This window comes from Anticarsia gemmatalis, chromosome 23 (assembly GCF_050436995.1).
Source record: "Anticarsia gemmatalis isolate Benzon Research Colony breed Stoneville strain chromosome 23, ilAntGemm2 primary, whole genome shotgun sequence".
Lineage (NCBI taxonomy): Eukaryota > Metazoa > Arthropoda > Insecta > Lepidoptera > Erebidae > Anticarsia > Anticarsia gemmatalis.
The window spans coordinates 6974666-6987129 of NC_134767.1; the positions used below are offsets into that span (position 1 = coordinate 6974666).

General features: G+C 34.7%; 1 protein-coding gene across 3 annotated transcripts in view; it reads right to left on the reverse strand.

Moving 5' to 3' along the window:
- The window catches only part of LOC142983024 (uncharacterized), a 32813-nt gene that overhangs the window by 15454 nt on the left and 4895 nt on the right, over nt 1-12464 (reverse strand). Inside the window, exon 1 of one of the 3 annotated variants that reach the window (XM_076129798.1) lies at nt 5558-5721. The exons of the other annotated variants lie outside the window; for them this stretch is intronic. Coding sequence (XP_075985913.1) covers nt 5558-5572 — 15 coding nt within the window. The 5' untranslated portion in view covers nt 5573-5721. Of the gene's footprint in view, nt 1-5557; nt 5722-12464 lie in introns of those variants that run through there. 3 annotated transcript variants of the gene reach the window in all.

Consider the following 12464-nt stretch of genomic DNA (forward strand, 5'->3'; position numbering starts at 1 on the left):
CTGTTTTCACAGAAAAATTTTACCTTAAATAACTTTAGATAGCGTGCTAAAGAAAGATACCGCAGAGCTTCTTTTACTAATGTATTTCGAAGAACGTCTACCTAAACTTTGATCACGAAATATTGCGACCGCATTCTGGAAAAAGGTAGATATTTTTAGAAGTGAAGGTCGCGATTTTCATAAGTTTAAAAGGTTAGACTTTAGGATGAGTAGCTCGTAAAGTTTTATTGTTACGACTGTTTCAAAGTCATCTCAATATTGAAAGCCACGACCTGGCATTTGAAATGTTTATGTTTCTTGGGTAAAAATAGAAATACAGAAATGCACGATGCAATTTTTCGACGAACGCTATGAAATATAGCAAACGCTTTGTAGTTCAATTTAGTGAATAGGTTATAAACTCTTTAGGTTTAAAGTTAAGTACAGATTTTTGTTATATTAACAAGCTGTTTATTTCACAAACAATAAATAAATAAAAAAGAATAGACTTAGATAACTTTCAATCCCGATAAATAACGGGAAAATTATGGGATAAAAGAGCAGTTAACAGCATGTAACAAATTCAATGCAAAAATGTATAACACAAAACTTTTCCGTCCACCCGTTTTCGGATAATTTACAGCCAGAAATTATACAAGTCGTTTGTTTAAAATGCATTAAAATTCCTTCAATTTACACAGCATTTAGTGTTAACTAGTTTTTTTTGTCATTCATGCAAGCAATTACGTAGTTAGCATTAGCATATTTACTCTTGCATACATAATCTGCATAATTGTGTTCCTTTTCCTACAAGAATGTTGATTAAACGATTTGCTGTATTTGCATATAATGAATAATGGTGGGATTTTTCATAACACCTGTTCTTATGACTGTAATTTTTATGCTTGAAATAGAGAGCAGAAGAAGAGCATTAAGGAATCATTTTACTCATAGCAGAAGGTATGAAAGAAACAATTTAAAGCAAGTGCTGAAATATTTTTTTGGAAAAGATGTTAGTACTTATTGACCTATTGTAAAGAATACGGATAACTTAATCAGGATGATTCATCGAACATGCATTATATTTTGCAAGTTTCTAAAGACACTTTTGCCAACCAGTTGATCAGCAGAAAGTCATATAATGCAAAAACCACTTGACAATTATGGTTTTGTTCTTGTCATCAAGTGCTTTAAGTGAAATATTACTCATTTCTATAATTATAGCCGAAATGGCGGAAGTAAAAATTTTATTAACGTTCAAGGCCTACACCATCCCCAATATTCGCAATTTCCAGTGAAATAAGATATCGTATATTTGTCGCATCGCAGACAATGCGAAGGCGTGGTGGCTCACGCAACAGGGAGCGCCGGGCGAGGCCGACATTAACAAAAACATTAACTAAATTACCTATATTACTACTACATTGTGGATCATATTTTATAAGCTATATTTAGGTCATTTTTCTTGTGTGAGTGATGGTTTCTGCGACGAAGTTTGCCTCATACAAAATTCGTCTGCATAGTTAAAGGAATCATTGCTTGAATATTGTCGTGGTCTTAGCTGTACAAAAGAATACTATTAAGTACTTATTAATCTAATTTCTATATAATTTGATGCACACTAGAAAAAGTTCGCAGGCTTAATTCCAAAAAATAAAGAAAAATGAATTTACAATGGCGATGATGATAATACCTATACAGGTGTCAATCTTATTTTGGAAACGTATTGTCACAGGATAACTGGACTGTCGAGTTACGGTTATGCCCACTAACAAAGACTACAGTAGATGGTTTTCAGAAACATAATACACTGTAATCCAGTTTGCCCACTTTTTTAGCCCTACGCGACGCTGAACCTTTGAATATTTTCCCAAAATTTTTGAATGTCCTCCAGTCCTTTGAAACATGGTACTTAGTTATATGATTCTCGTCATAAGAAGGCTGGCAACGTCATGTGCAAGGACCTAAAGTAACTAATAGGTGTAAAGAAAGTTGCGAGGTAAATCGATAGAGCGGTTCTTATAAGAAGTTCGGAACATCCATTCATTTACAAATCGAGTTTTATTTTCTTCTATCTACACTCAAAGGAAAGAAACGTAACGAATATAAATCTGGGGGCACGGAAGTGCCCCCGCAAGTCGAGCAAAAAAAAAGCGGCACGGCCGTAACATCCTTTTCTCGAAGCAATTCGGGCTATTTTTGACACCCCTATAATTTCGTTGTGGATAAAACAAGAAGCCTGGATTTTCAACAACTAATTAGTCATTGTATAAACACGGTATATTTAAAATTTCAGTCAATTTGAACCAGTGGTTTAAGAATGACAACTTGTTAAAATTTTGAATTTTGTCACTCACTGATTCACTGACTCACTGACTCACCGATCATCAAAAGTCTAAGGTACTTCTAGCAGACTTAGAAGCTTAAAATTTAGAATACAAATAGGGTTTAGTGTCTTAATCATGGGAAAAATGTAATATTTTCTAATTTCGGTCCAGTTTTCTAAATATACCAACTGCAACAATAACTTTGTAATCCCATATAAATGTATTAGATTACAAGGTTACATTTGCAGTTAATGAATTATTATTACTGTAGAAAATAAATAGGTACCTACTATATGAGGCATAACGGTAGGGGGTATAGAGTGGGTAAGGGTGTTTAGCCAATGAAACTGAACAACATTCCCATAGAAAAATATGTTGAATTATGAAAAAAAAAACGTCTTTCCATACAAATTGGACTTATGTTCGCTCTACAAAAAGAAGTGAGATGCCATCAAAAACATTCTGTAAAAACCTCAAGTCTCGCCGTAAAAAGTTGTGAGATCTATATGTATAATACCAAGTCGATTTATCTATTTAGTCTCTACTTAAAGGACCTTCTGTCTTAAGTTATTACGTATGTTATTATCATGCCAATTAAAAAAAATACCTTTAAAACAAATAGATCGACTTGGTCATCGCAAGAAAACACAAATTCGCCATTAACATTTCAGGAGCATTAACTTCTCGTCGTGCTGATTAGTGTGATACATACTAATAATTAAATCATGCGATGGCCAGGTCGGTCTATTTGTTTTAAAGGTATTTTTTTTAATTGGCATGATAATAACATACGTAATAACTTAAGACAGAAGGTCCTTTAAGTAGAGACTAAATAGATAAATCGACTTGGTATTATACATATAGATCTCACAACTTTTTACGGCGAGACTTGAGGTTTTTACAGAATGTTTTTGATGGCATAGGTCTTTTGCAGGTAGAAAAATAGTAAAAACGTAGACATAAATTGTAAATGTACCAAGTTAACGGAATTCAATTAGCATCAAATCAGTACTTGGAATGGGACCGACGTCGGGGCATACAACGTGCATGTCACATGCAATCCTTGGTACAATGTTTTAAACAACCATCACATGTGTATTGACACAATTCTACATGTTTCTACTAAACTGTCGTAAAGGTAAACAGCAAACGGTTTGCTAGGGGAACTTTTTAATGGGATTCAGATTGCAGTTTTGTCACGCTAAACCCGGACGGTCGGATACCTGAACTAATGGATAGCACATAGAATTATTTATATTTTTCAGAAGTCCTTGTATGGATGTGAATGCGGCAAGGGAATTTTGTAAGGATCGTACCAAATAGCCATATCAGGCCTCTACCTAATCCTATGGGAAAAATATTTGTGATTATTGAAAAATATTTGTGTTTTTTGTGGTTAGTGAAGTATTATATATGTTTGTTTGAATAATTGTCTCGCCCTTTTCTCTTTTTGTAAACAAACAGAAACAAAGTATCAACTAGCAATTTTAATCGAATTAGACTTTTACATCTCGTCACTACTAAGCGTTAAGCTCAGAGCAATGTTTTGTTTTTATCAAAACTTCTTTTTATCTTTTCTTCCAGCTAAGTTTTGTGTACAACTTTTTGAAGAGTAATAAACAGCGTGTGCTTGTATAGTGAATACCAGAAATCCTATTGATAGAAATATTGCGTTATATTACGTGTGGAGTGACTTCGTGTGACACAAAGAGCGCGTTGTGAATACATCATTCCAGATAGTGTTGGTCATTGATCGCTAAAACGTACTTCTGAATATACTCGTAATACTAGGTTAAACTACAACGACGATGATATTTAGACATGTACTAATGATCTATTGTAGATTAAGAAATAAATTAATTGGCTACGATATCATAGGAAATCGGACGTCTTTCGTATAGGTAAATAAATTATCCTTTTTTGCAGTCTAGGAAAATCGGCAGTAACTTACTGTAGTATCGCTTCAATGCTTCGCGGTTTTAATTTTTTCGCTTGATAAAACTAACTTTTTATAGAGGTAAAAAGGCTTTTTTGCAATTTGTGCCATATCAGCTTATATAAACTTAAACGATGTCTTAAGAAAGGTATTTACATCCAATATCCTCCTCAGGCATTCTTTGTTCGAAGTTAATCCAACTTGCGGCTATTCCGCCGGAGATTCAATTTCGCAGCGAAGGAACACACGGTACGAAAACACATATATACTGTCCATGTATGTAGGTACAGTACTAATCTAGATTTAAGGGTATAAGCCGCCTAATAAACTTTGCGTTTCATATCAGATAAGCATTTTTCGCCTGAAAGCCTAATGCATTTTGCAAAACTGTTTCCTACTTAATGAGTTATTAATGAGCGAGATATTTTAAACAAGCTAGCAGAAACTACAGTACACGATACTAGAAAATCACAAACACACAAAAATATGAACATACAAAAGCCTCAGACTGTAAAACAAGTCTTAGGCAAGCTTTTTCCTACAAATTGGAATCTTGGGACCCTCCGAAGAATGTTTCGTACATAATAGGCGTTTATAAGTTGGTTTAACACGCTTTTTATTCATCTACGAAAATAACTAACCATGGCCTAATAAATTCGCCATGTAAGCAAGCAAAGTCATCATGACAACCTTAAAAATAAAGCTTTCAGGAAATTACGTCTATTACACCGTAACGCCGCATAATAGTACCAGAATAGCATGAAATAGAGGAGCTTATTATAACCCTACTTTACCCTAATAGCTCTTTGTTATACCACTTAGAATTGAATTGCACATTGACTCGGAAAGGCAACAGAGCAGCGAAGAATTTGACCCAAAATAGTCTGATTACAATACTTTGATTGATAAATTGCATATTTACATAGTTGGCTGGTTGCAAGATTTCGTGGTTCGTAAACTTCGGAATACATTTTAATATGACTGTATTGTAACGTTGTTGTGTAAACCGTCTACTCTTATTTTGTCCGTCATTCTCTCTTGCAGTAAGTAGATTCATCAATGTTATATGCACGTTTGTCGACGGTCTTTGGACCTCTATCTACTAGGTACATCTACATAATCCAACATTTCTCCTCGAGAGTTGGGCAACCGAAGGGATTTCGCCTCCCGTCAAAAAAAGGTACTAGCAAATGCAGTTTTCATTGATTAAAATGGGCAAGTTCTATATACAAGTCCATAGTACTAATACTCAGCGGTCACCCATCCTTTATAGACTAGATGTGAAATTTGCTAGTAAACACTGATAAATACTCACATTATTATTTTTCATTTTTGCATGCACATTTATACCGGCACTACATGAAAACTAAACTATAATCACATAACACTACTAGGACATCATAAGGACGTAATAGTATGCCATTGTCGTATAACCGACAGCCAGCATTGTTTTATAACAAAAACAAGCCGCTATCATGCCGCTTGGGCAGATTCTGCGCGAGTACTAAATTGTTTTAACTCCTACGCGCGTCTGTCAGCCTGGTACATTGATGCGCTAAACTCTTTTGTTCTAATGGACGTCTGGTTTAACCCTTTTCACCTCGGCGTTTTGTATGGTCTTTTTTTATGTATTTTTCTCTACTATGTTCACCCTTTTTCTCAAGCCCTTAGAAGTTTAACACATTTTTTCTACAGTCAGTATAAAAAGTATTTTTCAAAGATTAAGTGGCAAAAGCCATTGCACAACTCGAACTTTAACTTTACCACTGACCACAGAAAACTAAAAAACTATAACAAAGTTGAAAGCAAGCGATACAGAGTCACATTGCAGAAATAGGTTAAGGCTTCCCCAACCTTGGCCAACCCATTTGGCAGCCTTTCCATATTTCCGAAAATATGAAGAAAACTACCATATTTATGATATTTACTATGAAATCATGTAGCCATTAATATAATATGAAGTGCAGATGCTGTATTGCAAGGTCGCAATAAGAGGGTCATAAGTTGGTCAATTTCTGTAATTAATTAGTTACTTTACTTTTTCTGAATCCTGGTTTAGCACTGGAAAGGGTTAACAGGCTAGTTAGTAACAATTAAAACAGCTTAACTTTAGGAAATCAGTAGTAACTACTACCGTTTCAAATATAAATTACTTTTGCAACAGACTTGCCCTATTTACGCATAGCATTGATTGATGGAATAGAGAGCTGAAACACGCGTAATAAATAAATAATAAAAAATAATTTATGTCCAAACTATTTACAGACAAATAGATAAAATAAAATATCCCAAATTACCTTCTTTGTAGTAATTGTATTTCTTATAATAATTAATTTAGGACTTTTTTATAATCGAAATTATTTTCGACATGTCAATGGACGGTAACATAAATAGGTAGAGTAAACGTAATAGGGGGAACAATAAAAAGCTAATAATCATTATTTTTCGGTTTGCATGTCTGTGCGCGATTTACTCAGGAAGAGCTCGACCTATTTTACAGCACCTACATTTTAGCGACAGTTGTATATCTACATGATCGTATGGACGGTATATTTCTGTTTGTTTGTTACATTAGAGGATTCTAGAATCAAGTAATTTAGTTTTCTATTAAGATTAAGTTGTAAGGTGTTACAATAATTTTTTTTTCGAATTTTAGTTATATACTTTACCATTTACAGGAAGAATAAAAAAAAACAATGGCCTTTCACGGTTTTAAAACTTCTCCTTTATTTGTGCTATGCGACGTTATTTCGTGCAAATTTCTAAGATTCTGAGTTCATAGCTCGATTTCATTAGCTCCAAGAGATGTTATATACCTGAGTATTTGATATTATTTATCAGCTTGATACCTTTACGCGTTCCTTAAATAGAGTCTTGACAGACGGACGGATGGACAACTAAGTGAACCTATAGTTCCGTTTTTTTCCTTTTCAGGTACGGACCACTTAAAATACTTTAACGACGCCCTAAGGACACATAAAAAGCTACAAAAAAAAATGCCTGACAATTTGCACGCCTTTGCCTAAAAGCTAACACGGCAAATTATTCAAAATCCCTTCAGACATCAAACAGTGTCTCTCGCACGTAAGCAAATACAAAGGGTAACCGTCCCTCAGTGAAATTCAAACAAAACAGAATACACGCTCGTCTTTTGTTAAACGGTAAATCATCTGTCATTAGAGTGAACAACATTACTAATTCACAAACGACATGCGTAATTTACATGTGTATTAAATGTTATAATACTGGGAAATTGGAATGATTTAGTTGAGGTTATTTGCTGCTTTTTTAGTTTAAAACGGAATAAAGTACTTTTGGTATGTTTTCGTTTAAGACCCTTCAGTTTAAATAACACTAAGTACCTAAGTAATTATCAGTCGACAGTTAGATGATGGATTCCACACTTGTCACTAATTGTAGGCAAACGTTGCTTGTTCTAATAGTACTTTAGCGGTATAGACAGACACCTATTCTGGGGTTACGAAAGCGACTGAACCAAAATAAATGTTAGAAATCGTAGCAAGTGGCGTTTTTAGCCTCTACCTCCCTAACCCCATATGAAATTTTGCGATATAAACAGACACCTAGTCTATGTTGGGGTTACAAATGAATATTAATCAAAATTAATTTGTAGGGATTGTGGCAAGTGGGCGTTTTTATCCTCTACCTCATGGGAAACAAATGTGACTGTAAACTGTGAAAACTATTTAGACCGAGTGTTTAAACTATGGATTCAAACTAATTTTAACTACGACTTCTTCATACTCGTAGGACGACGATCGATGTACGCACGTAATAAGTCACAAGAAAAGTAATCTTGCATCATTCCATCATCATCTACGATTTAATTGAACAACTGACCTACTTTATTCCGAAATCTTAATGTATTGATTTAATGAGCCAGCCCATTTTCTTCAGACATTACTGTTCGACTTTAATGACTTATAACTAGCGACAATTTAGTCGAGTACTCAATTCTGACCAAACGTTGTACAATATGAACTATACATTATTTGTGTCGAAAAACACAGAAAATTGTGTTGTTCTACCAAACGGATGAATTACTTGCTACCCATGGAAGAATGCGAGAATAAAAGTAAACAGAGATGATGGCAATTGGTGTTCTATAGATTTCGTCCTGTCCTTATTGGGAAAGCTGTTGCTAATATGTATGTACAGAAGGATTATATGAAGGTAAACCTAACGTCATTCGGACAAAGGCCCAAACTAACCTTTGAGATGGTTAAACAAAAGTTTCATGGCTTCAATCTTAGTGAGTTTGGCTAAGAATTCCGCGTAGGTGTATCAAAACAACTCCATTTCGCTGGTCACGTTGACAATATATTAGTACTTTATCATCAGTTTAAAGACACCCACTGTCTTCCCTGATTATATCTTTAAAGATAAAGATCCATCTCATCGCCATCATCTGGTTGTTAGTAGGATCATATCAAAAACCAAGCTCATGGCAGGAATTATTGGCTTAGAGGAAAAAAGATGCAACTTGCAGAGAATAGCTAGGTATAGAGATTATGAGTAAAAAGTCGGGTTCGCTTCCATTAATTTCCGACTTTTCCAGAAAAACCTTCGCCCTCGTTGAGCTAATAAATAGTCCAGAAATCGTTTACTAAACTACTGGAGCGGTTAATAGTATTTAATGTTTTTATAATAGGTTTAGCAGTTGCGTGTGATTGAATACTTTCCTTAAGTAGCGTGTTTTCTCACGATATAATAGACCTTGTAACTTTGTTACTGATTGTTACAATTTGAATTATTTTACGTGTGAATAAAAGCAATGAAGTAAATGTCTTCCGGTGGTCGTTATAGCAATTAGGCACACATGTAGAAGTGAGTTTTCTAGGTTACACAAAAAATACAGATTTCTGTATCCTAAAATTCATAGAAGTATTAAGTACTAGCATAGTATCCATACATTTAACAAAGAATTTATTGAAGTAGCAAAGCAATAAAAATCAGAAAATAACTATGTGACATCGCTAGTCCTATGAAAACGTGAGGCTGTATATTACTTCTATCTCAAATGCGGACATACACTGCTAGTGCAATTTATGCCGAAACCTCAAGTAAACCAAGGTGAAGAATGTATGTAATATGTATTTAAATGCACCCAATCCATCAACATCTCTATACTATGGCTTGACACGATCTCATACAAATATTTATTCAATACTCATCCAACACGAAGGCACAATGTAAGTAGCAAAGTGATAATGAGTACAAACGATACAACACGACATTAGCCAGACTGCATATTAAAACTAAACAGACCAATGATCTACAAAAACCTTGTCGCAAGTGTTGTCATAAAATCTGAGTGGTTTAATAGCAATTCGTATCAATCTGCGTGTGGGATGCGCTCATGTCTGTTTAGTTGATATGACATTGACACTGCCACTTTATTTTATGTCACACCTAGTTATGCAGTGCTTTTATTAGAGGAAATTACGAATTCAAGGTGGGATTTTATTTGTTGTTAGATAGAAGAGCTGATTATTTGCTATGTCAGAAGGTGGCAATGATAGAACAGATCCAGAAGGACTAAGACAAAAGCTACAAATGGATCCTTTGATACGCACCAGCATGAATCATGTTTTGGTACCTAGAGCGCTTGTGTATTATTTAGGAGTAACTATATTTGTATCAAAATTTCCAATGGTTACTATCTTAGACTGCTGTTTATTATTTGAGGTAATAAGTATCTGAAAAGGCCATAGGAGGAAAAGAGAAGGAGCTCCGTATATTTGAGCTAAAATTATATCGAAATACCAATAAGCGAAAAGGGGTTACGGAAAGGGTTTCTCTAAACAAAAAACTTAGATATTTGGTATCGGAATGGCTTCTATTTTAGGAACTTGGTACTTGGGCGTCCTTGTACCTGGCATTCGAACCTAGCGTTATCAATAGCCATTCATTCAACCGAATCGCTTCACCGATTTTATCAGCCTCGTAAATACATACATATGTACCCGTATGACACATAATGAAGTGAAAATGGGTTTTTAATGACGATATTTTGATAGTGCTTTATTGATTTGAATTGATTTCAAGCTGGTGGTGAGGAAAAAGAAAATACACGAGTAGTTTCTGAGAAAATACGGGGACGATGACGAAACGTATATAGTAAGATTTGGTAATCGAATGGTTTTGGACCTAAACAATGTTATCAATAACCCGCTTAGGGGCCCGAAAATACGAGTATGTACTGTATTAGTTACTAAAAATATAAACATAGCTTGTAAATGAATTGTCATTAGATGTACTAATTCTATTTCAAAGCAAGATTTTTTTCTTTTAAACCTGTTTTCTATGCTCTGATTCGATTCCTACTTCGTCATCTTACAGAGCTGAAGTCTTTCCACTGCTTGTATAAGTCTCTCTGTGTCTATACATACATAAACAGAGTTCAAAAAGAGGCTTTATTCCACCAAGGTTAGAATAATCAACTAAAAAAAAATACTAACAATAGCATAATCACAGCTCGAACTTGACAATAGTTTTATTTATAGAGTCTACGCCACCAGACAGAACATCAATTAATTTATAGCAACTACAAACAATGGGACAGAACATCATTATAATTAGATTGTCTGTGATAATACATTGTATAGGATTACAGGCACGTTGTGTTAGATCACTTGTAATGACACGACAAATATTGTAAAAGACAATTTCTGAATCGGTAGATCAAAGACTAAGCAAGGAATAACGAAATGATTATTCGTTTCGTTATTCCTTGATACATGTTTTGTAAAAGTCATGAAACATGTAAATTAGTGCCCGATGACCTATCTGCTAAATAAAGTGTCAGCATAATTATGTTTGAAGCTAACTAAACTTTAGAACGTCTCACGTTAAGGCGCACCGGTTAACTAAACCTAACCTGCAACATGGTAACCTGCGCCGAAACGTCGGGTATTCTAAGATAAAACGAATGTTCGCATTAATTCCCGTATTTTTATTATATAATCAACATGCAACGCGGTTAAAAGTTACGAAAATATCCTGCCCGAATTCGATCTGATAAAGTATTTGATATTAATCCAGAAGAAGTGAAACCAAGTCTAAGTTTTGAAACTGCTAAGTGCATCGGTACGAAATTCGCGACACACGGTGGAATTGTGAGGAATTTTGGGTCACTGGCTTTAATTCACGGCTTTATAAGCAAATTCAGGGAGGCTTTAGATCGTCCCGCTATTTCAAGCGTACGTCTAGTCACGCCGATTCGTTTAGCATCACGCTCAAATATAACAAAGACGCTAGGATCTACATAAATAGGATTAGCTTCATACCGCTTCGGGTCGAGGTTGTGAGCGCTGAAGGTTTTTAAGAGGATGCAAGAGGTCAGGCAGCTCCGCTCATCAAATCAAGATAGTTTGTTATATAGTAGGTACCTTTTACTCTTTCGCGTTGCGTTATTATTGCCTACTATTATACGGGAATTAACGAACTTGCAGTTTAAGTCGAAATGCTTGAGTTTTCAGTGCAGATTCTCAGAGTCTGGCTAAAATACATGTTCGCGTTAATGGAGAATGTTACTAGGTATGCCAAATCGCTTGAAATTTTGACACAGTATAGCCTGTATGTATACATATAAACTAGTTTTTGTTTTAGTCAAAAATACCAAATAGTTTTGATTTTATAAGCATTCAAAGTTTCGAAAAATATCGAGTCCCGCTAACAGCCGCGTGAGCGGCTGTGACGTCATACTACATTACCGCGCCGCGCGGGCCGCGTCCCGCTTAGTATTAAGTCGTCAATCGTTGTTGTAGGTGTAATAGCTTGCGTAGTATTTTGTTGTGTTTTCGTCCGCTTATGTATAAAATAACTTATAATAATAGTAAATACTATTCGATTAATAAAATGGATAAAGGATTTTAAAAAGGGCAATCGGATAATGTACCTAAAATAAATGGAATAATGGTTCCGAATTATTTGTAAAACAAATAGAGGTTTTGTTGCATCCGAAATCCTACTTAATATTATAAATTTGAAAGTTTGTGAGAATGTATATAATATGTACATACATAAGTACATAAGTAATACATACAATGACATACATATGTCATTGTATGTATGTATGTACGTATGTATGTGTGTACGTACGTACGTATGTATGTAAGTATGTAGGTATGTATGTACGTATGTTTGTATATGTATGTATGTAGGTATGTATGTACGTATGTTTGTATATGTATGTATGT